At 44.2% G+C, this 26362-nt stretch overlaps 1 protein-coding gene across 1 annotated transcript in view; it reads left to right on the top strand.

The window, feature by feature from the left end:
* LOC311243549 (microphthalmia-associated transcription factor-like) overlaps window positions 1–26362 on the top strand; it is a gene marked incomplete at both ends in the record, with an annotated part of 94699 nt that overhangs the window by 50747 nt on the left and 17590 nt on the right. Inside the window, 2 exon segments of the mRNA XM_084332804.1 lie at window positions 85–196; window positions 199–341. Of these exon segments, the coding sequence (XP_084188930.1) occupies window positions 85–196; window positions 199–341 (255 nt within the window).

Raw genomic sequence — 26362 nt, 5'->3', positions numbered from 1 at the left:
CTCCCTCCTGACCCCGTCCCTCCACCTCTCTCGCCTCACCGGCCCTGTGGGGGCGTCTTGTCTGTTTGTCCCCTCCTCCTCCAGCAGTCGTGGGACCAGCATCATGGTTCCTCCAAGCCTCCGCTGGGCTGCTCCGCCGTGACGTCGCGGGTCCTGCTCCGTCAGCAGCTGATGCGCGAGCAGCTCCAGGAGCAGGAGCGCGGGAGCAGCGGAGGCAGCAGCAGGCCTCCCAGCAGCAGTACCCCCACCAGGCCGCCGCCGCCGTCCAGACCCCCGCCATCAACGTGAGCGCGCCCCCCATCCTGCCCCCCGCCTCGCAGCTGCCCATGGAGGTGCTCAAGGTAGGAGTCGCTCTCTGTGGGTTCCTCTCGTCTGATACAAGTTGAGGGAGACTGGAGAGAAAGAGAGAGGGAGACTGGGGGGAAAGAGAGAGGGAGACTGGAGAGAAAGAGAGAGGGAGACTGGAGAGAAAGAGAGAGAGAGAGGAAGACTGGAGAGAAAGAGAGAGGGAGACTAGAGAGAGAGAGAGAGAGGAAGACTGGAGGGAAAGAGAGAGGGAGACTGGAGAGAAAGAGAGAGGAAGACTGGAGGGAAAGAGAGAGGGAGACTGGAGAGAAAGAGAGGCAGAGAGAGTAAGACTGGAGAGAAAGAGAGGGAGAGAGAGAGACTGGAGAGGAAGAGATAGAGAGAGAGAGAGAGAGAGAGAGAGAGAGAGAGAGAGAGAGAGAGAGAGAGAGAGTGAGAGAGAGAGAGAGAGAGAGAGAGAGAGAGACTGGAGAGGGAGACTATAGAGGGAGACTGGAGAGAGAGACTGAGAGAAAGAGAGGAAGACTATAGAGGAGACTGGAGAGAAAGAGAGGAAGAGAGAGGGAGACTGAAGAGAGAGAGAGGAAGAGAGGAAGACTGGAGAGGGAGAGAGAGGGAGACTGGAGAGAAAGAGAGGGAGAGAGAGGAAGAGAGGAAGACTGGAGAGGAAGAGAGAGGGAGACTGGAGAGGGAGAGAGAGGGAGACTGGAGAGAAGGAGAGGGAGAGAGAGAGACTGGAGAGGGAAGAGATAGAGAGAGAGAGAGAGAGAGAGAGAGAGAGAGAGAGAGAGAGAGAGAGAGAGAGGGAGACTGGAGAGAAGGAGAGGGAGAGAGAGGAAGACTGGAGAGGAAGAGAGAGGGAGACTGGAGAGGGAGAAAGGAGAGGAAGTGAGAGGAAGAGAGAGGGGGAGAGGAAGAGAGAGGGAGACTGGAGAGAAAGAGAGGGAGAGAGAGGGAGACTGGAGAGGAAGAGGGGGAGAGAGAGGGAGACTGGAGAGGAAGAGAGAGGGAGACTGGAGAGAAAGAGAGAGGAGAGAGATGACGAGAGAGGAGAGACTGGAGAGGAAGAGAGGGAAACTGGAGAGGGAGACTGGAGAGGAAGAAGCGAGGGAGACTGGATAGGAAGAGATAGGGAGACTGGAGAGGAGAGGGGAGAGAGGGAGACTGGAGAGAGAGAGGAGACTGGAGAGAAGAGAGGGAGACTGAAGAGAGAGGGAGACTGGAGAGAAAGAGGGGAAACTGGAGAGAAGAGCGAGGGAGACTGGATAGGAAGAGATAGGGAGACTGGAGAGAAAGAGAGGGAGAGAGAGGAAGAGAGTGGGAGACTGGCTAGCTGTCATAATTCTTACACATTTGAGTTGTGAAGCTCGTCTCCTGTAGCTTTAAGAGTAGTAAACGTATCGTTTGCCGTTCGAACATCGTCAGCAATTCTGTGTCGGTATAGATCAATATCGATCAGTAGTCTGGTGGTCTAATAAGACAGGCGTGGCTTTTTACTACTATGGGGTGTGTAAGAAAGAAAGAAAGAAAAAAAACACAGGAGTGAGTGAAGTGTGTTAAAAACGCATATGGGGATTATCTTTCCTGAGAGAATTCCTCTTTAATGCATGCTGTGCCTCCAGCCGTTTGGATTTAGCCATCTTTAATCCTATTTGCTCAGCTACATTCACATCTTTTCATAGCTTTGATTCCTTGGCAGTGAGACGGACCGGGGAGACTGTTGCAGATTTCTCTGTGCATCGTTAGAGCGAAGGCTGTTGTGTTTTTGCCACGATTCGACCTCTTATGCTTCATGAGAATACATTTGCGAGGCCGTTTGGTAAGTTATCTTATTGGATAATGAATGTATATGGCCTTTTTAAAAAATAATCACATCTACTCTATGTAAACATGTTGTAGAATGTTCTGACTAATCGTAATTCAGTCTGCGGCTACATCTCAGAATTAATGTAGATTTCAGAATTAAAGTAGATTTGTAGGATACATTTTCAACACTTTCACGGATTTCTTTTGCTATCATGGTACTATTGCTAATGGCTAACATTCATAATGCACAAAACAGTAGTCCGAATAGAGTGCGAATATGATTCAAAGGATTTATATCATACTGAGCTCATTTGTTTTATTTTAGAATGCATTGATATACATGTGCCAGATCACAGCACATGTTCCCCAGTGAGAGAGTGCGTCTAGCCGTAGAGGTTTTAAAAGGCATGGCTGAGAAGAAAATGTAATAATTTGTTCTGTTCTTAGTCCATAGACTAATATATGAAGTTATATGAAGTTATTGTGACTGAAGTTTTTATTTGCTATAGTGTGTGTGTGTGTGTGTGTGTGTGTGTGTGTGTGTGTGTGTGTGTGTGTGTGTGTGTGTGTGTGTGTGTGTGTATGTGTGTGTGTGTGTTTGCTCTTGCACGCGTACATTTGTGTGTGTGAATATTATATGATATATGATATCTATACATTTTTCCTGAGTTTGTGTTTTCTTATAATCTCCATAATATATATCCACACAATCCTCTGATAGCCTACTATACTGTATATATACAGCCCTAGAGAGGAGGACAGACTTTGTTTGGTGTGTGAGTTAGAGGTGAAATTGAGAATAAGGTTAACTTTTTGTTTTACTTTCCTGTTTATAGTATGTTGAGTTGAGAAGGGAACTTTTTTGTAGCAGATTACTTTGTTTAAGACTGAGTTGTATTCTATATTTATGTCATCTGTATTTAGGTAATGAAATATAACGTGTAATGTAATAACGGAACGGAACACTGCAACAGTAGTATAAGTATGTATGAGGGTTGAACACAAAAATAAAACAATCAATCAATCAATCAATCAATCAAATCATATACCACGTCTAATATGCATATTTTGAATATGAAATAATACGCTGACATCATCCAGTAAGAGACATAAAGTCAGGCTAGTGATACGAGCGTCGACCTGTAGACATACGTGCGTCGCCATAGTGTCGGGACAATGTACAACGCACAAGTGAGCAACTCTCACCAGCATGTATACAGTAGTCAGTAACACAGTAGTAAACTAACATTAGTAAATGCGGAGACCTCTAGTGGAGATTGAACACTGATCTCTCCACACACAAGCACACATGAACACACACACACACACACACACACACACACACACACACACACACACACACACGCACACACACATCCTGCACTCTCTCACACACAAACACACTACAGGTCACTTTAAAAAAAAAAAAGTCACTTTAAAAAACATAACTGTATGTTTTTGTATAGTATAGTTAGTATAGTTATATATAGTATAACTATATTGTATAGTATAGTAGTGTATATACGACTCATTACCTTTAATTCGTAAGCTTAGCATTGTATTTTATCTTAGTACTTTTGATCATGTCCGGGCATGGCCACCTTCATTTCACTACATGTCTCGTGTATGTATGTGACGAATAAATCTCTTGAATCTTGAATAAGATATTCCTTTATTGATCCCCTTGGGGAAATTCAGGCATCATAGCAGCATGGGGGAGGGGGGGAGGGGGGGTACAGGTAGTAAAAAAAAGCAGCGTAAACAATATAACAAATCAATATAATTAACTCTGGACATGTGCATATGGGCAACAAGGTGCGAGATGATGGTATGGATGCCCTCTCAGTTATATTTTCCCTACAATAAATAGTTACAATATATAATCTAATAATCCAATTGTCATCACCCTGGCCGTGTGTGGCATGGGCCACCGCTAAAAGACAATTATATGCATTGAAACCATTAGCCCCCTTCTGAATGCAGCATAAACATCACTAACTCTGTATAATCTTCAGCTCTTTGAGAGGTTTAGGACACCCCCCCCCCCCCCGACACCCCACACAATACCACAACTTAGAGTACATTTGTATGATTTGGGGGGAAGCTTACAGACATTCTTCATTGACTGAAGTGCCCCCAGTGAAAAGGCCTGTTCCAGCCCAGCGGCGCTGAGCGGGGGGCTAACCTGCTCCCCCGTCTGTGTGTAGATTAGTGGCGTCCAGCACAAAGCCAGAGGAGGGGAAAAAAGAGAGCTAGATCGGGGGGTACCGCCAGGCACAGCTGCTGGGCCTCAGAAGTGCAAACATTAAGCTCAGATGAGTTTATCTAAAGACTGATTGGACCCTTAATTAACCAAGTGACCTCTGGCCTTCTGGGGGGAATAAGTAAGGGATCAGGACGAAGACAAGGCCTTTACCACACACCGAACGCTAATTCAGCCAGGAATGCTCGTAATTAGCCCCCACTGCTTTCATTCCATGGCATAAGAGAAGAAAAAAAGCATTGCTTTGAAATGTATGTAGGATCATTTCCTAAAAAGGGTCAAAAATTATTTCTAGATTCGTAGTTTTTTTTTCTCCTAAAGGATTTATGGGAACAAGAGTACAAAGTAACTATACACTGCTCAGTGTAACATGGGGAAGGTTCTGTTGGAAGGTTCTGTTGGATTACACAGTCCACAGGCTGATGGCCATTATGCATTGTAGAACTATGCATGGGTGTCACCTACTAAATTTGGTCACTTTGTCAATTAATTCACCTATGCATTCAAGAACATTGTTGCAGTATTTCCCTTGCCAAAAAGTTTCATGGTAGTCACTCGTCACCAAAATATGATGGAAATACCATCGGGATCAATGGTTTACATTGGATTATACCATGGCATTGCTTTAAGTACAAACGTTTTTTTTTTTTTTTTTTTTACCATGGCAGTAGTACTATAATAAATTATTTATTCAATGGTTGGCACCATGGTAAAACTGAAATGACCATCAAACTACCCTTTTTGTTTCAAGTTTATTTTCAAGTTTCTTTAATAGTTGTCATACAGAAGTACAGAATACTTTTGTACAAAATGCTTCTTACTGTTGCGCTCCAGAGACTGTGCATGACAAGATAAGTATGAAATAAAAACATAGTAAAAATTAGAAGAAAAAAAAAAGAGGTCACAGTGTTCAGTTTAGACATATGTACAATGTTCGTAGACGTAGTTACCATACAATATACAATACTGTGCAGTGTACTAATATACAATACTATATAGTGCAAGGCATAAATGGACGAGGTGCAGTTTAGGTACAATTCACAGTAGGTGTACGAGTTGTAGTGCAAATCCTTTATCAATAAATATAAAGTGTAAGTGTGTTTGTGTGATCTAAAGTGTGGAGAGTGGGTGCTGCAGTGTGTTGTTTGTTTGAGTGAGTGTGTGTGTGCGTGTGGGTGTGTGTGCTGTGTGCATTTGATGGTTGTTGCATAGTGATTATTGTTCGTTTAGCGATTATTGTTCGTTTAGCAGCCTGATGGCCTGGGGATAGAAGCTCCTTCTGAGTCTTTCTGTGCTCGCCATAAGACTCCGGTATCGCTTGCCTGACGGCAGCAGTTCAAAGAGGCAGTTGTTCGGGTGGCTCGAGTCCTTAATAATTCTCTTAGCCTTCCCCTTGCACCGCTTGTTGTAAATGTTCTGGAGGGTGGGAAGCCCCCCTCTAATTGTGCGTTCGGCTGAACGTGTCACTCTTTGTAGTCTGCTACGGTCTTGTGCAGTGCTATTCCCAAACCAGGAGGTGATGTTGCCGGTCAGGATGCTCTCTATTGTACATGAGTAGAAGTTCCTAAGGATCTTCTGACTGACTTGGAACTTCCTTAGGCGCCTGAGGAAGTAGAGGCGTTGTCGTGCCTTCTTCACAACACTGTCAATGTGTGTGGTCCATGTCAAGTCCTCGGATATGTGGGCTCCGAGGTACTTGAAACTGTTCACTCTCATTGTAAGGGTTATTATATAAATTATAATAAAACTCTATTTGTGTAGCACCTTTCATACAAGAATTGCAGCTCAAAGTGCTTCACAGCCGTAAAAAAGACATAAGGCATAAAATTAGCACAAAATTGGCAGATCTATGCATAAAGTGCAGACATATAAAACGAGCCTAAAATAGATAGCAGCAAAATAGACGAGGTAGGGCAAATCGCATCGTTTCAAATCACATTAGGATATAACATCCCAATAGGCCTCTTTGTTTACTGTTTGATTCAATGGCAGTTTTAAAATAGACGGTAATAAAAAGAGTAAAATAGAATAGACAGAGTAAAGTAGTGCAATAGTGCAGTGCAATAAAGATGATTACATTCTATAATATTGTAGGAGACTGGCAGTGTCAAACGGAAATGAGTTTAGACTAAACTGCAAGACTGCTCTATATAGAATTAATTGTGAATAATACAAATGAATAAATAAAGCGTTTGTTTGTTTGTTTTCAAAAGCACTGTTAGATGTTCCTCTTTCCCAGTAGACTGTTCTGCCCTTGAGGCAATACTGTCTCCTTAATGGCTCAGAACAGTGTCATGCTACCCTTGATGAAACCAAAGTTCTGTGGAGGGAAATATTATAATTAAGCAGGATTCATGCTTTTTAAAATGAATATCAAATTTGACAAGTGACATCAATGTCCTCACCCCAGTGTTGGCAAACGTATACATTTACCAGTAAATACATTTCCCCCACACTGCGTGTTTCACGTTTGCTGGATTGTGTTTTCACTGCTAAGAATCTATTTCAGATAGTTGGAATATTGAACGGAAGATTTTCCATACCCAAGTGTAAACGGTGTTGTAGAAGTGGACCCAAGTGCAGATTGGCGGAGGCAGAGGCAGGTTGAAGGTGTGAAAACAAGACAGTCTTTACTGACGACAAAAAGCAGGAACAAAACTGCTTTACTGGTAACCAGTTTGGAGCACTAACAGGCCGGAACAAGCCTAGCAGAGAGACGATCACACTCCCCGCTGTGCCCGTCGGACTAACTGGGGCCGATAACATGAATACACAAGGGGGTGATTCACGAGTACCACCGACATGAGTGCTGCTGGGTCCAGAATGTCCCTGGCCAGGACCCAGCACCGCTCTCTCCAGCCCCCTCCCGGTCCACCAGGTACTGAAGACCCCCTGCCACGGAGAAGGACATCCAGCAGCCTCCTCAGGAGGTGGTGGAGGAATAGGAGCAGGAGGTGGTGGAGGAATGGGAGCAGGGGCCAGGAGGTGGTGGAGGAATGGGAGCAGGAGGTGGTGGAGGAATGGGGTCAAGGGTCGGGAGGTGGAGGAGGAATGGGAGCAGGGGTCAGGAGGTGGAGGAGGAATGGGAGCAGGGGTCAGGAGGTGGAGGAGGAATGGGAGCAGGAGGTGGTGGAGGAATGGGGTCAAGGGTCGGGAGGTGGAGGAGGAATGGGAGCAGGGGTCAGGAGGTGGTGGAGGAATGGGAGCAGGGGGTCAGGAGGTGGTGGAGGAATGGGAGCAGGATGTGGTGGAGGAATGGGAGCAGGGGGTCAGGAGGTGGAGGAGGAATGGGAGCAGGGGTCAGGAGGTGGTGGAGGAATGGAGCAGGGGGTCAGGAGGTGGAGGAGGAATGGGAGCAGGGGTCAGGAGGTGGTGGAGGAATGGAGCAGGAGGTGGAGGATGAATGGGAGCAGGGGGTCAGGAGGTGGAGGAGGAATGGGAGCAGGGGTCAGGAGGTGGTGGAGGAATGGGAGCAGGGGTCAGGAGGTGGTGGAGGAATGGGAGCAGGGGTCAGGAGGTGGTGGAGGAATGGGAGCAGGGAGCAGGAGGTGGAGGAGGAATGGGAGCAGGAGGTGGAGGAGGAATGGGAGCAGGGGTCAGGAGGTGGTGGAGGAATGGGAGCAGGAGGCCAGGAGGTGGTGGAGGAATGGGAGCAGGAGGTGGAGGATGAATGGGAGCAGGGGTCAGGAGGTGGAGGAGGAATGGGAGCAGGGAGCAGGAGGTGGAGGAGGAATGGGAGCAGGGGTCAGGAGGTGGTGGAGGAATGGGAGCAGGGGTCAGGAGGTGGTGGAGGAATGGGAGCAGGGGTCAGGAGGTGGTGGAGGAATGGGAGCAGGGAGCAGGAGGTGGAGGAGGAATGGGAGCAGGGAGCAGGAGGTGGAGGAGGAATGGGAGCAGGGGCCAGGAGGTGGTGGAGGAATGGGAGCAGGAGGTGGTGGAGGAATGGGAGCAGGGGGTCAGGAGGTGGTGGAGGAATGGGAGCAGGGGTCAGGAGGTGGTGGAGGAATGGGAGCAGGAGGTGGAGGAGGAATGGGAGCAGGGGTCAGGAGGTGGTGGAGGAATGGGAGCAGGAGGTGGTGGAGGAATGGGAGCAGGGGTCAGGAGGTGGTGGAGGAATGGGAGCAGGGGCCAGGAGGTGGTGGAGGAATGGGAGCAGGGGCCAGGAGGTGGTGGAGGAATGGGAGCAGGGGCCAGGAGGTGGCAGGATTAGCCTGGGACACATGTAAGGTGGGATGCACTCCGGAGAGAGCTTACATGACTCCACCCTGGCAGGTGGCAGGTAGAGTGGAGAGCCATACTGGAGAGCCCCCCCCCCCCCCCCCGGGGGAAGACACAGGCAGACAGCTGACAGGTCGATGACCTCTGAGATTGGGAAATGTTCTTGGAGGCCGGTTGGTGTGACTCCACCCGAGCGGCAGGTTGTGTGAGCGGAGGAGATCCTTCTGGTCGGAACGACATCAAGGAGCAGGAATCCTGTCTGCCTGCCGACCAATACCTGGAAGTGGTGCGTGGCAGAGTGAAGCGGGCCCTCCTCCAGGTACAGAGGCAGCAGTGAATGACGTGCTTGATGTGGTGGACGAGTTCCAGAGCGGACTTTGAGAAGATGAGCCAGTTGAGCACCATGTCTCGGAGCACGTCACTCACCAACAGGGGTGTAAAGTACTTGAGTAATTGTACTTTGTTACAATACTTAAGTACTGTTTTGGGGATTTGTACTTTTGTACTATTATTAGGTTTGTATATTTTTTTTATCCACTTTTTCTCCTTTTTTTTTTTTTTCTCCCATCCCAATTTAGCCGTGCCAATTCTCCCCTCCCCTGTCTTGATCGTTGCTCGCATGTGCCCCCCACTGGCCGGTTGTAGGGAGGATAGAAGCCCATCACGTGTCCCCTCCGATACATGTGTAGGCAGCCAGTCGCATCTTTTCACCTGCCAGCGCGGACTCTCATTTGGCGAGGAGTAACATGTGGGAGGCTCACACTGCCCCCGCCATTCTCCTGTCTCTGCTGTGCAGGCGCCCCGACCGACCTGTAGGAGTCGCTGTTTTACAACGTCCAGATTACCACCCATCGACTTCCCACCCGCTAACTCTGCCAATTGAGTTAGTATGACGGCCGGCCCAAGCCGGAGGCAACGCCGACAGCCGGATTCGATACCGGTGTCTCTTGCGTTGGTGACGAGCGCAATGTCCGCTGCGCCACCCAGCCGCCCAGGTTTGTATACTTGTACTTTTACTCAATTACATTTCAGAGAAAAAAAAACATACTTTTTACTCCTTACATTTAAAATGCAGACCTACAAAGTACAAATCTCGCAGGTCCAACTATTTTAATTGGTATATTTGTTTATCTGGCCGAACTAACGTTATTAGTCTTTTCATGTTTACATATTATTGTGGCCATCAACAATAATAATATGAATCAATTTGAAGGAGCACATTTGGGCCGACACACAGAACTCATTAAAAACGTCATGCAGTGCAGAAGCGTGTTGGGCCTGTATATAACCAATAGATAATAATTAGAACATATTTATTGATTTTGTCATTTTAATCAAAGGCTGAAACATCTAAAGCCACAATCCATATTGTGGCAGATATCATCCCCCGTCCCATGGCTACGTGAAGGATGGGAGATACTACTGCCATGGGAGGAGAGGAAGCAATTAGGCAGCTGATTAGGACTGATAGAACACGCCTGTGCACCATTAGATCACCCACATCCCACACGCACACACACCAGACACACATACCATGAAACACTAGGACAGATAGAGTTTAGTGGAGAGGAGATGAGGTAGGAGCTAAGTATGAAGAGAAAGAGATTGTTGTTGACGGAGTTTTGTGAGGTGAGAGGTAGTGAGAGGAGAGGTGAAGGCGAGAAGGTGTTCATTGTGTACTGGACCCTAGACTGGCTGAGAAACCCCCTTGTGTACTGACCCTGGACCGGACGGCTACTCTTGAGTATTGAACAATCCCTTTTTTGTACGAGAGCCTGTTTTTGTGTTTTTGACCTTGGACTGTATTACGACCATTCTAATTGCCCATCGGACTATATTCTGCCCTATTCAACAAATATTCTTTATTGATTGAATTTACACTTGTGTGGACAGTTGAACTTGTTTGTTTTTTAACCGTGACGAGTCTGAACACCACCAGGCTCGTCACAATATGTAAAACATTTCAGGGTAAATTAATCGTATACAGTAAATGTGCTTCATCCCATTGTTAGCCAGGTCTTGCTCGAAAAAGAGATCTTTGATCTCAAGTGACTACCTGGTAAAATAAAGGTTTAGTTATGAATGCGTGTGTGCATTTGTGCATGCGTGTGTGTGTGTGCGTGCCAGTGAGAGTAGTCTAGTTACAAATAGTTTCATGCACAAAAATCATGAATGCATTGATCAATTATCTTCTAATAATGCTTGTAATGTCAGTATGTGCACATATTATGGGACTAATTGTGCATATACAGTACATTGAAATTTGAATCTAATATTCAATGGTCATTTGCATATTGTATTATTGTGAAATACACTTTCCCATATCAAGTTCAACATTCCCCACCGGCCCTTCATTACAATACGACCAACCTATCAAAAACTATTCAATAAGTTATATCAATACGTTTCTTTTTAAGTCTAGTGTTTCATTGAGCGTTTTTGACCCTATGTCTGACATCCAAAACAAACATGTCATATCTCTGCGTTGTTAGGTCCTATCCTCATGAAGCGAATTGTTCTGAGTGTATGAGGAGTTAAATATGGACCCTATAACACCCCACTTACAGCAACTGTTGAGACAAAGTGCCTCATTCTCCAAGGCTGCGTAGCGAATGGAACATTCCTGTTAATGTGTCTTGCTTGGGGCATGGTGGAATGGCCAAATCACACAAGTAAAAAAAAAAAAGGAAAGAAAAAAGAAATAGACAAATCTTTGTTTGTCACTGCCCTCTCATCCATCTCAGTGCTAAATGCATCTATATCAATGTAATATTGAATACAATATGATAGTTCTATTACAGCCAACCGCACAAAGCGATGGAGAGTGGGTATCACTCCTGTCTGTCTGTCTGTCTGTCTGTCTGTCTGTCTGTCTGTCTGTCTGTCTGTCTGTCTGTCTGTCTGTCTGTCTGTCTGTCTGTCTGTCTGTGAGTGACACATATCTTATTTGAATTAAAATATAATGAGGGTTAACATGAACGCAAGAGGACACTAGGACACAAAGCCTCTCACCTAGACTCTGTAATCTAATCAACTCTGGCAACACTTCACAACATGCTAATAGACGTCTCACGGGGTCACATAGGGTCACACATTACCATGAGCCCTGGTGCATTCCGCCCCCCCCGCCCCCCTATGGCAGAAATTAACATTAACTCAATCAGTGCCAGATATTCGACGGGGCCCGTCGTAGCAATGCCACGCTTTAAAAGATAGGAGTGTGTCACCTTGTTTGTATAGCTATAACTATATTCTATATTATAGCTATGTATCCAATGTCATTGTCAATTGACAGTATGAACCTTCCCTTCAATATGCCATAAAGAAATATTTGTTTCATCAATACGTTCCTGTTTTATACCGTGATGAATATGAGTGTTATATTGGAATGGTCTGGGATAATTCCTGCAAGGCTAGTTATAAGGCGCTAAGCTAATAACGTTAAATCGATTGCCGTTTCGGCCCTACACAAGCTAGAGTTAAAAATCCAAATGCATTTGATCGGTATTATGTTCCACCATGAATGCATGAAAGGGGGGGGGGGGGGGGGGCGGGCGAAGTCGTTTCTGATTATTGATTACCAGTAACGGCATTAGTATTGAATGCTAAAAACACTAATCAGCTGGATCGGTATGCAAACATTGCACATCAAGCCAGAATTTACATCAGATAGTCCTTACCTGTGGCCGGGAGTATTCCGAAAATAATATTCCAATTGTTTGATCGCCATCTGGTCCATCTGATGTCGATTAGGGCCACGGCATAATCAATCACAGCATTGATTGATTGATTGAAAAGTTTATTAACAGATTACAGAATGGGTACAGTACAGCTCAATACATACAATTGTTAAGGGGATGCATACCAGAGAAAGACTTTCGTCTTGTTTACATCAGGGTCCCCCATTTTCAATTCATCATATTATATGACACACACGACATACAAATAGACAGTACTGCTACATCTATACATTTATGACATACCAGATTTGCAAATACAGTACTGTTTGTGATACAAAAAGTGTCCAGAAAAAGAGTGTATATACATTTGATATAGAAACTGTACATTGGGGGAGGTTGGGTAGGTGGGGTGGGGTTGGGTGGGTGGGGGGGGGGGGGGGGGCACTGTACATTGGAGGTGGGGGGGGGGGGTTGAGTAGGGGGTGGGTGGGGGACACTGTACACTGTACATTGGAATACTGACAAAGCCATACTTGGTAATTTACTGTACAACTGGGTTAGGACATTTGTAGGGGCCAGTTTCGAATTGCAGTCTCCCGTAGGTGTTCTTTGAGAGGGTTTTTGAAAGTGGGTAGTGATTCACATTCCTTTACAGCTTTGGGTAGGGCGTTCCACATTGATGTGGCATAATTGCGAAACGTGTTTAGTCCCTTGTTTGAGCCGAATCTGGGTTTAACATGATTTGTGGAGCTCCCTCTGGTGTTGTGATCGTGGTATTCACTGACCTTTGGGAAGTATTTTGACATGTACATGGGTACCTTGGTCGTGTAGTGTATCTTGTAGACCAGGCCCATTGCAAGTTGCTGTACTCTATCGTCTACTCTAAGCCATCCTAGTTTGTCAAAGTGGGCAGGGGTGAGGTGGGTTCTAGGAGTCAGGTGAAGCAGTAGTCTGACTAGTTTGTTTTGAGATGTTTGTAATTTGGTTTTTAGTGCCTTTGAGGTGCTTTGGTACCATGAGGTGCAAGCATAATCGTAGTACCCTTGAATGAGTGCTCCTGCCAGAGTCTTCAGGGTATTCTTGTTTACCAGAGAGGAGATCCGGTACAAGAATCGAGTTCGTTGGTTGACTTTTTTTATTACATTGGATGCCATTTTGTCACAGGAAAGATTAGCCTCTAGGATGGAACCCAGGTAGGTAATTTCATCTCTCCTTGTGACAATATTGTCACCCACTGTAACTGAGAAGCCGTCGGTCTTGCTGAGTTTGTTATTTGACCCGAAGAGAATGGACTCTGTTTTGCCCATGTGTAATGATAGTTTGTTATCTGCGAGCCATATGCAGATTTTGCCTAGTTCCGAGCTGAGGTTTTTTTCAACCTGTAACTTGTTCTTGTCAGAGACCAGCAGGGCTGAGTCGTCCGCAAACAGGAACAAGTTGCAGTCACAAGCTAACGACATGTCATTTGCATAAATTAGGAACAGTAGCGGTCCTAGTATGCTTCCTTGTGGAACACCACAGCTCACTGGGAGGGGGGGGGATTTACCTCCACCATCTGTTCTCTCCCCTCCAGGTAGGATTGTATCCAGCTCACTGATAGACTATCAGAACCAATTGCTTTTAGCTTGTGGGCCCTGTGAACAAGGCCTTCTAATATACATTTCTGTCTCTGATAAGGCAGGGAATTTTGAATTTCGTTGCGCGCATTGCCCTACTGTCGGTCTGGGGAGGGTGTAGAACTACCACATGCCTCCTCCGATACATGTGGAGTCATCAGCTGCTTCTTTTCACCTGACAGCAAGGAGTTTCACTGGGGGAACATAATGTGTGCGGAGGTTCACACCATCCCTCCCCCAGATCCCCTCCCTGCTGAACAGGCGCCCCCGACCGACCAGTAGGAGTCACCGTTTTACAACGACCAGGACGCCTGAATACTTTAGACAACAAATGTTTGTTTCCGCGTCTCTGATTGGCCAGGTCATTTCTGGTCATGTGACATGTACGCCCAATAGTGGGACCGCAAGTTTCTACACTGGTTAAGCTTAGGCGCTCTTTCGAAGTTGGTTAAGGTTAGAGTTTGTCTTAGAGCATGGCGATAGAACGCCTGCCCTGATTCCGACGGTTAAGCTTAGGCACTCTTTAGAAGTTGGTTAAGGTTAGAGTTTGTCTTAGAGCATGGCGATAGAACGGCAGGTAGTTTTGCAGGCTGTTAGACCCGGAAATAGGCGCAGAACTTGCTGTCCCACGATTGGCGCACATGTCACATGACCTGGCCAATCAGAGCGCAAAACTCGAACGCGGAAACAAACATTTGTTGTCGAAAGTATTCACACGACCAGGACACATACCCCACCGGCTTCCCACCCGCTAACACTGCAAATTGTGTTAGTAGGAACGACTGACCAAGCCGGAGGTACCGCTGATGGCTGGATTCGATCCCAGAGTCTCTGCGGTGGTAGGCGAGTGCTTAGTCCACTGCTCTACCCAGCCGCACCTCCTTTACCAGTATTTTTGTCCTTGATACTGCATGTGGTGTTAGTGGGAAAATAGTGTTTTACATTTTGTTAACGTTCAAATTTTTAAAAGCCAAATTGCTGACCCTAAATGACCAGATGTTGCAGAGACTGCAATGACACTGGTGACATCGGGTGACCTGTTCTGCAATGCTAAGCTAGTTTTGGCTGAGCGATTTTTCCTTTTTTTTTTTCAAAATTCAAAATTCCCTGCCTTATCAGAGACAGAAATGTATATTAGAAGGCCTTGTTCACAGGGCCCACAGCTGCATGAACCACAGATGAAGCTAGGACTGATCTATTAATAGTCCATTCATTTTCCTGGAGCTGCAGGAGATTCTGGAGAATCGAACATCCGTAAAATATGTCATCCTGAGAGAGAGGTCTATGCTCCAGTTTAGTCCCCGAAGCCTGTTTTTGGGATTCGAACTTCATCAGGGTTTTTTCGAACGGACGTTCGAACCTTCGTTTCAGGGATGAATATCGACAATTCTAGGGACTTTTATATCGATTTCAGTGAACTTGGCGTAGAATTTTTTTATCCTAAAGATGTCTTGTTGCTATGCAATTTCAAATGGAGTAGGCTATCAACAAGCTATCGAAAGTCAGAAAAAGTCATCAGCACCTCGGACAGTTCCAGTTCAATGCCCAGGCCGTCGACTTGGTGGTGTTGAAGGATTAATTTGCGGCTTTTCTCCAGCACGTCCAGCTCGTCTTTCGTTGGATTGGCACGTCTAATAATGCTGTTTTTCTGAATACCAGTAGATGTAGGCCCGTCCTCTTTTATCCACTCGTTTATGGTTAACGGGTACGTTAAATCAAACGTAGCGTTGTCCGTGGAGTAGGTCATGTTGACACAGTTTCTGTTTTTATTGAATGGCAGTTGAAACTTTCTACAACATTCTAAAGCCAGCGCAGTGGTATATTCATGGTGATTTAACCGTGAGCGTATCATGACTCACGGTTTAGAACGCTCTTGATCAATCACAATGCGTGATCGGACCTACTGTACCTGTTGAACATGGAAAATTCTTTATAAAATTATAATTAATATTTTGATGCTGTTGAAACGTTAATAATAATAATAATAATAATAATAATAATAATAATAATAATAATAATAATAATAATAATAATAATAATAATAATAATAATAATAATAATAATAAAAATAATAAAAACTGTTACAGCTGCTGAGCTATATACTATAGCATAGCTAATGTCCACTCAACTCGCATCAGGCTATTATTCTATCCTACTAATAAAATGGAGTATTGAACTGTTTTTAACAGCTGGGTATCGCAATACTTTTCTAGTATCGGTGTCAGGGTTACCGTTAGAAAATATTGGGGCCAATCTCCATGTCCTGGAAGATTTCAATCTCCCGGACAAATGTGAGAAATTCCGGTCAGTTTATTGAGCTTAAAAACAATTGATAGGCAGGCTATATAAAGAATGACATCCTCAAGGCATGTAGATTTATAATATTTTAACTTAAAACTAGGCTACTTTTGCGTATACAGTCATTAATATATGCCAAATAAAATAAGTCCCTCGAGACTCCGTGCTGCTGCTGACTTGAAATCAAATAGGTGTCTGTGGGCAGTCGGCCCGACATTAAACAGCTGTTATAATCACATTTTTATGAGCTAACGAATTCTGTTATATTGGAAATTTGTATTAATTATATCAAGCGAAGAACTGAGACATTTGGCAGAGAGAGACGGCAACATTATCGTGGGGTTCAACGGTGCGTGATCGCTGAAACCAATGACAATCTCCGCCTCCCAACGAAGCGATAAACGAATCCCAATAGTATGCAACTGCAGAGCCGCAGAGCCAGCGGCGCTATCAGGTCCGGTCTGGGGACCGCTCAGCAGCGCCACCCACCCAATGGCTGAATTGCCAATGGCTGAATTGGAGTATTGCACTGTGCGGGCACAACTGTGAGCTCTGCGGCTCTGCAGTTGCATGCTTCTCGCTAATCCACCATCAAGCTCCCGCCCCGCCATTCTCATCAGCAAACCACAGGTCGCGAGGGAATTATTTTCACAGGACATTATGACCGGAGATATTTAAATATGTCGGACTTCAACAGATTTCCCCGGTAAAAAAACGGTAATTACCGGAGAACGGAAACCCTGATCGGTGTATCATGCAACCCTATCCATGACAGGAATGAAATATAGCCATAATAACAAATCTTCATAGTACATAGGTGTGTCTGACGTTATCCAGACGGGTGGGTCTTTGCCCGCTCGTGCCGGTGTCGGCGTCTCTCCGATTTGGGTATTGCGTTCACTTTTTGGGGGGTTAGGTTGGTAATTTGCCTCAGGACTTTGGTAAAAAATTTGGTAAATACACAGGTCACAACATGTTTACAGGAAAGTTTTGGAGTTGTATTTGGAGTGTATTTCGTGACTGTTGGGAACTAGGCTACACTGGCACACCTACTTCCAGTGAATGACGCTAAGCTAGGCTAACGGTGCGGCTGTTCCCTAAGCCTAATGCATGCAGAGAGAAGAAAAGGGTATGTATCTGCTTGTCTAACTCCAGGGTAGATGGCAAATAAGCAAATTTCCCAAAAAGTTGGCGTGTTCCTTTAATGTCGTAGATCACTGTCAACGCATTTCAGTGAGCTGGTGACTCATCCACTTACGTGTTTTTGTTTGTTTTTTTGTTTTTTTGTTTTAGTTTTCGTAAATTTTCTTGTTACCACTTCATCCAATTGGACAGCACCTTGCTTCCTTTTTTATCTTATTTGTTTTTCCCCTCTTGTTACTATACACATATATTCATTTTTTTTTTTTTTTTTTTTACCCTTTCTTTTATATAGCTTCTCTCTCCTTGTACAGTGTCCTTGGGTCTGAGAAAGGTGATTTTCTCTTCAAATCCAATCTATTATTATTATTAATATTATTATTATTATTATTATTATTATTATTATTATTATTATTATTATTATTATTATTATTATTATTATTATTATTATTATAGATAGATCGATACTTTATTAATCCCCTTGGGGAAATTCAGGGTATCTCACAGCTCACACTGTCGGAGTCAGGTGATTGTAATAGAGTGGTTTTATATCCCCTGTCCAGAAAGCACATTCATTGATGTACATTGGTTATACTGGGCATATGTACCGTATATAAGAACACTATCGTAGCAATATTGTTTTATTTTCTTAATTTCACATTTTATTAGCATGGTGAGAAAAGAGAGTAGCCTACTGTGTTTTGATAAGAACAATGGAAGGAATGTGTTTAATAATTCAATAATTGAACGTTGAACGGCCAAATCACTACGTCACCCGATAGGTCACCTGTTAGGTCACCTGTTCTCCTGCAGTGACGCTCCATTGACCCTCAGTCAGTGTTGGACCAGAGGGAGAGAGAGGTTGCATGCGCCGAGTAAGCAACAGAGAGGATATTTTGATAGAGGAATGTAAGAGTGCTGTAATGTATGTTTGCATTATCACTACCACGCTAGGCCGTGGTTGGCAGTGATTTTAGAACAGCTACGGGGGTTTTGTGCATAACAACACTCCTTAGTCGTGGATAACAGCGCTCCTTAGTCATGTCTAACAACACCCCTTAGTCATGCCTAACAACACTCCTTAGTCATGTCTAACAACACCCCTTAGTCATGCCTAACAACACCCCTTAGTCGTGTCTAACAACACCCCTTAGTCGTGTCTAGGGCTGACCCCTATTAGTCGATTAGTCGACTAATCGGTCGAAAGGAGCCGTAGTCGACTGCCAACCTCTTAGTCGAGTAAAAAAATATATTTTTTTTTTTCTTTTTATCATTCTTTCCAAAAGAAAAGAGGCTTAGAAGAGTGGCTAACGCTAATGGCCCGCATACCAGAGGCTAACTGCCTACGAAAACAGGCACAGAGGCACTGAAAGAGGATTGCACCCGTCTAATGAACACACTAGACTAGACAAATATCAAGATGTATCCATCAGTGGACCAATTGCATGCTTTTGCAGAGGACAAGAAGCCTTCAGTCGACTCCTTCAGACATTAAGCACCCCCACAGCACAAATGGAATGATAAAAAATATATAATAATAATATTATACTATTAAAAAAAATAAAATAAAAAAATTGTCGACTAATAGTCGACTAACGGCACATTTTGGCCAATCATAGTCGACTATCCAAATCCTTAGTCGGGGACAGCCCTAGTAGTGTATAACAACACCCCTTAGTCATGCCTAACAACACCCCTTAGTCATGTCTAACAACACCCCTTAGTCATGCCTAACAACACCCCTTAGTCGTGCCTAAGAACACCCCTTAGTCATGTCTAACAACACCCCTTAGTCATGTCTAACAACACCCCTTAGTCATGCCTAACAACACCCCTTAGTCACCCCTTAGTCATGCCTAACAACACCCCTTAGTCATGTCTAACAACACCCCTTAGTCATGTCTAACAACACCCCTTAGTCGTGCCTAACAACACCCCTTAGTCAGGGCTAACAACACCCCTTAGTCATGCCTAACAACACCCCTTAGTCATGGCTAACAACACCCCTTAGTCATGTCTAACAACACTCCTTAGTAATGCCTAACAATGCTCATTAGTCATGTCTAACAACACCCATTAGTCATGTCTAACAACACCCCTTAGTCATGGCTAACAACACCCCTTAGTCATGGCTAACAACACTCCTTAGTCATGCCTAACAACACCCCTTAGTCATGTCTAACAACACCCCTTAGTCATGGCTAACAACACTCATTAGTCATGCCTAACAACACCCCTTAGTCATGCCTAACAACACTCCTTAGTCATGTCTAACAACACTCCTTAGTAATGCCTAACAATGCTCCTTAGTCATGTCTAACAACACCCCTTAGTCATGTCTAACAACACCCCTTAGTCATGTCTAACAACGCTCCTTAGTCGTGGCTAACAACAGTCCTTAGTCATGTCTAACAACACCCCTTAGTCATGGCTAACAACACCCCTTAGTCATGTCTAACAACACTCCTTAGTCATGCCTAACAACACCCCTTAGTAATGCCTAACAACACCCCTTAGTAATGCCTAACAACGCTCCTTAGTCATGTCTAAAAACACCCTTTAGCTGTTCTAAAATCACTGTAAACCACAGCCTCTTGTGGCTTATTGGTTAATTAGACTTCTCCGGAGTCCATTATTCCCTTAATGAATCCTTTGTTCCTTTGTTTCTATTCTCAGTCAGGAAAGAGGCAATTAAATGTCTTGTGGGGGTTTGTTTGTCTGTGTGAGGAAGAATGGGGATTTTACGAGGGTTTGTGTGTCTCAAATTAACCCTCTGTTCCTATTTTTAGTGTGCGTGTGTGTGTGTGCGTGCGTGCGTGCGTGCGTGCGTGTTTATTCAAGACAGACAGAGAGAAAGAGAGACTGTAGAGAGAGAGAGAGATCCAATAATCCAAAATATTCAAATGGCTGGATATAGCTTGAGTTCTACATTTATCTCAAAAAGGGGAGAATTAAAAAGAAAATGTATACTCTTTCTTGTCACAATGATTGAGAAGCAGTTGATCAACACATGATGTCACAAGAGGAAAATATACTTTATTTAAAAAAAATTTAGGTCGATACTGATACCAGATTTTTCCAATATCGGTTGATACCAATACCAATACAGATCTTTCTAAACATGCCTGTCTTCAGATAATGAAGTGATATGTTTCCTTTTTTCAAGTATAAAGGACACGACCATGTCTGGATTCCATTCTTATTTATACTTTAAATTTTTTTTATATATAGTTTTACTTTAGGTTTTGGCAAACTTGTAATGATCCTTTGATTTGTCTACTTTAGAAATACAAACCAAAATGAGTTGAACATTTTCAAATATTTCTCTTCATGGCATCTGTAGCACCATGTTTAGTCTCATGTTTGGTCTCATGGAATTGATGAACACTAGGGCTGAATAATTTGGAAATCATATCTAATTGCGATTATTCGGACTGATATTGCAATTGCGATATGATAGGGAACAAAAAGATTTCATCATTATTGAAAATCATATTGAAATGATCATGGTGTGATTTTTGCAGGGATCTGTACCAAACAAAGATGTTTTCTTAAGTCTGTAGAATAGGATTTGTAGGCCGGGATGTCTCTGCAGCGCCACCAGGGCCGTGCAGAGACCTTTAGAGGGGCAGGTGCTCACATTTTAAAAAGGGCACATGTATCAAAATTAGGGATGCACCGAATGGGAAATTATTGGCCGAAACCGATACCGAAAATACTAGGAATGCCGAAAGGCCGAAAATGATTAATATAAATATATATATAATGTTTTTTTTTTCCAGGTACCTGATTATGGCAAAATACATTATTATGGCAAAACTTAACTTAAATAATATTAATAATCACTATTATGGGCCCATAAAACATTTATTCAGCACTTTTGAATGCATACATTAATTCCAGACTGACTGCTGAAAGATTGTACAATTTAAACATGTTCTCTTTGCATACAACAAAATGTGCATTAAAGTCAAGTGCATTTTCTTTTCTCTGTAGGATAACTACAACAAAGTGCATTCAGAACAAAGCCAAGGTGCATTAAAACTGCATAAAGATCTGCATAAAGACACACACACGAGAGGGTTAATAGCTTATAGCAGACTTAATGATGTTACTGTAGTGGCTACTGTCATAATTCATGGAATTATGGAAGGACTGTTTTTACAACAACACTTTAGGTTTACGAACGTTACGTAACCCTGTTCTTTGACATTCAGTGATATATTTTCAGTGCTAAAACCCTTTCGGCCGAAAGCCGAAAATGCCTTTTTAACCATTTTCGGCCGATAATTTTCGGTGGCCGAATATTCGGTGCATCCCTAATCAAAATGTTAGACCACCAACTACAGCGTAACGTAACCAGCCAAACTATAGCATTAGCAACCAATATTCAGAGAATGTAACACGGAATCTTACAACAAACTGCATCATACAGTTCAATACACAGGATTCAATATCAAAGAGACGTTAGGGACTGCAATGTCCTTTGCTTCACCGAAACATGGCTCACACCGGAGGTTCCAGATCACGCAATTCAACCAGCGGATCACTTCTTTATCCATCGCAAGGATCGGTCATCAGAGTCCGGTAAACAACGTGGAGGAGGTATTGCCTTCATGTTTAACAAAAATTGGAGTGATCCAACGAACGTGAAGGAATTATCCAACCACTGCTCCCCAGAACTGGAATATATAACCATCAAGTGTCGTCCTTTCTTCCTCCCGAGGGAGTTAACGGCGATCGTCCTGATCGGAGTGTATATTCCACCGCAAGCCAGCAACAAGGTTGCGCTCTCCAGACTACACGACGAGGTAAATAGAATACAAGTGGCTAACGTTAACGCCGCCATTTTAGTACTGGGAGATTTCAATAGCGCCAATCTGAGAAAGGTATTGCCTGACTTCTATCAGCATGTGACTTGCAACACCAGAGGCGGTAACATCCTAGATCACTGTTACACGCAATTTAAAGGTGGCTACAAGGCTCATTCTGATAGTGGCTTTGGTAAATCAGATCACGCGTCAATTTTTCTTTCACCAAAGTACAAACAGAGAATTAAAAGTACTCCCGTAGTCTCGCGAGAGGTGCAGAAATGGGATCTGACGTCAGAAGAGACGATCCGGTCAGTGTTTCACCACACAGACTGGATTGTGTTCCGCGACACAGATAACATTAATGCCTACACGGAGACAGTGCTGGACTATGTTTGTACTAGGGTGAAAGAAACAATCCCCACTACCAAAATGAAAGTTTACCCAAATCAAAAACCCTGGGTAGACAAATCCGTCCGTGAAGCTCTGAGAGAGCGCACCAAAGCATACAATGACGGCCTAGTGGCAGGCAACATGAATGACCACAAGGTGGCGCGACACAACGTAAGGAGGACAGTGTCAGAGGCCAAACGGCGCTACAGGGATAAAATTGAACTCCAGTTTGAACAAGCTGACTCTAGAGCTATGTGGCAGGGGCTCAAAACGATGACAGACTACAAAGGCGCCTCCCTCAAACTGAACAGTGACATCTCCTTAGCAAACGACCTCAATACCTTCTATGCGAGGTTTGATGCTGGTAATAACAACACCAGCTCACAAGCCGCGGCAATGGGGGGGGGGGGGTCGGCTGCTGATGGAGGCGCAGTGCTCAGGGTAACAGAGCATGAGGTGAGGCGGACCTTTAAAAAAGTGAATATCAGGAAGGCAGCAGGTCCGGACGGCATCCCCGGCCGCGTCCTAAAAGTCTGTGCCGACCAACTGGCCCCAGTATTCACTGACATATTTAACCTGTCCTTAGAACAGGCTGTCATCCCCACCTGCCTGAAGAAGTCAACTATTATCCCTGTACCCAAAAAATCCAAGCCTGCTTGCCTCAACGACTACCGCCCTGTAGCTCTCACCTCCATAGCCATGAAGTGCTTTGAGAAGCTAGTAAAGGGCTACATCTGCTCCTCCCTCCCCATCAACATGGACCCCCTGCAATTTGCATACCGCCCCAACAGGTCCACGGAGGACGCCATATCCCATGTGCTGCACACAGCAGCATCACACCTGGACAAGAGGCAGGGGAACTATGTGAGAATGCTATTCATCGACTACAGCTCGGCATTCAATACCATAGTCCCCTCCATACTCATAGCCAAGCTCAGGGACCTGGGCTTGGGCTATGACCTCTGCCAGTGGGTCTTGGACTTCCTGACTGGCAGACCCCAGGTGGTGAGAGCAGGCAACTGCACCTCCTCATCCATCACCCTCAACATAGGGGCCCCCCAGGGCTGTGTTCTGAGTCCCCTCCTCTACTCCCTGTACACACACGACTGTGTGGCTCAGCGGAGTAGCAATACAATCGTCAAATTTGCTGACGACACAGTGGTGGTGGGCCTGATCTCTGCCAACGACGAGAGGGCCTACCTGGAAGAGGTCAAGGTCCTGGCGGGATGGTGCCAGGAAAACAGCCTCTCCCTGAACGTCAGCAAAACAAAGGAGATGATTGTGGACTTCAGGAGGTCGGGGGTCAAGGACTACAGCCCCCTCAGCATCGACGGGGCACCGGTTGAGAGAGTCAACAGCTTCAAGTACCTCGGAGCCTACATATCCGAGGACTTGACATGGACCACACACATTAACAGTGTGGTGAAGAAGGCACGACAACGCCTCTACTTCCTCAGGCGCCTAAGGAAGTTCCAAGTCAGCCAGAAGATCCTTAAGAACTTCTACTCATGTACAATAGAGAGCATCTTGACCGGCAACATCACCTCCTGGTTTGGGAATAGCACTGCAAAAGACCGAAGCAGACTACAAAGAGTGACACGTTCAGCCGAACGCACAATTGGAGGGGGGCTCCCCACCCTCCAGAACATTTACTACAAGCGTTGCAAGGGCAAGGCTAAGAGAATCATTAAAGACTCCAGTCACCCGAACAACTGCCTCTTTGAACTGCTGCGGTCAGGCAAGCGATACCGGAGTCTCAAGGCGAGCACAGAAAGACTCAGAAGTAGCTTCTATCCCCAGGCCATCAGGCTGCTAAACGAACAATGAATGAACACTACACAACAACAACCACCAAACGCACATAGCACACACATCCACACGCACACACTCACTTTAAACAAACACACTGTAGCACCCACTCCACACACTTTATAGCACACACCCACTTTAAACAAACACACTGTAGCACCCACTCCACACACTTTATAGCACACACCCACTTTAAACAAACACACTGTAGCACCCACTCCACACACTTTATAGCACACACCCACTTTAAACAAACACACTGTAGCACCCACTCCCCACACTTTATATTTATGGATGAAGGATTGCACTACAACTCGTACACCTTACTGTAAATTGTACCTAAAATTGTACCTCATCCCATTTCTGCTTTGCACTAGATAGTACTGTACATTAGTACACTGCATAGTATTGTGTATTGTATATTATATGGTAACTCAGAACATTGTACATATGTCTATACCGAACACTGTGACCTCATTTTCTTCTTCTAAATTCATGCTATATTATGTTATTATGTTATTTGATACTATCTTGTCTAGCACAGTCTCTGGAGCGTAACAGTAAGAAGCATTTTGTATGAAAGTATTCTGTACTTCTGTATGACAACTATTAAAGAACTTGAGAACTTGAACATACTATATGATTATGCCTTAGAATAGTTTGGGATTTGTCTAAATGTATTATAGATTTCTATTGGCTAATGGGCCTCCGTCATTCCAAGAGGGAGGGTGACGCATCACGCAACATAACAGAAAACCATGCACCTCAGACAGACAGGCATTCACATATTTATTTTTATTTATAATATTTTTAAAATGATTCTTGATGAGGACCATGGGCATTGCTCTTTACAAATAAATTATTATAATAATAAAACATTATAAAAAAGGGCACTTTGGTCATCAAGGGGCACATGGGCAAGTGCTTGGGCACCCAAAGCCCCCCCCCCCCCCTCTGCACGTGCCTGAACACCACAATACTGCCTCCTACTATATGGATATTGCACTAGGCCATATAATGAACACAGCCATAAGGGTTTACCTTTCTGATAACTATATCACTACACAACTCTTAAATGTCCATACAAGCTTAATATTTTTATTATTATTATTTGTGATACTTTGTATACATGCAATTCAAAGGCCAGTAAATGAGTTATACTTGGGGCATGCGATTTCAGGCTGTGTGACGCTCTGCATAGTAGTATGTGGTCTATTGAGTTAAAGAGTTGGAATGTGTGATGTCATTATGATGTCACGTATTCCAGTATGTATTACATACCGCTCAGTGAAATTATGAAAATGAAAAATATCTTTAACTTAATAACTCTCAAAACCAAATGCATTTATGCAACACAATTTATAATGTTTGGGATATATACAGTAGATTATGGGTATAATAAATCATCTTTATTTTTGGCGGAGCGCTCCTTTAACTATAGTGAATCTCATCGAATTATTTTTAACCTTTTAATGCCGTTCCTAGTTAGAAACTCAGACCCAAAATGAGCCAGGATTCTCCTCTACTGTGAAACCTTGGAAATGTATCCACACAGATTATTCTATGGTTACAAGTGCGCACAGTTGGGACTGTTGTGAAGACAGAGACGGCCTTTGTCTGAAGTCGAGAGCCTTGGATGTACATGCTCAGCGATAGCACAGCCCATTCTGACGCTCAGTTCAAGTGCCAAGTGTGCTGAAATATCTTTTTATTAGTTCATTGATTCGGTTAAGGTCCTGAAAGAAGTGTGCAGACTCAAGGCATTTTGTGAAAAGGAGGCAGTGTTTAGAGGACTAGCTGGGAGTTCATTTGCAGTATGTGACCTCTTCAACTTTGTTAAAGGGCAAGTTCACGTAAAAAAACTAAAAATAAAGATTTTCAACTGATCCTTCAGAAGTTAAATTAAGAAAATGTCCATACTGTAGTTATGGGTTTTTAGAAAGAGAAAAGATCTGATTCAACACAAGAGCAGAGAACTCCACCAAAATACAAAATAAATTTAGAAGCGTCAGAGAAAACTGT

The sequence above is a fragment of the Notolepis coatsorum genome (genome assembly GCF_963971535.1).
Source record: "Notolepis coatsorum genome assembly, chromosome: 17".
Taxonomy (NCBI): domain Eukaryota; kingdom Metazoa; phylum Chordata; class Actinopteri; order Aulopiformes; family Paralepididae; genus Notolepis; species Notolepis coatsorum.
This window is presented reverse-complemented; position numbering and strand designations above follow the sequence as displayed.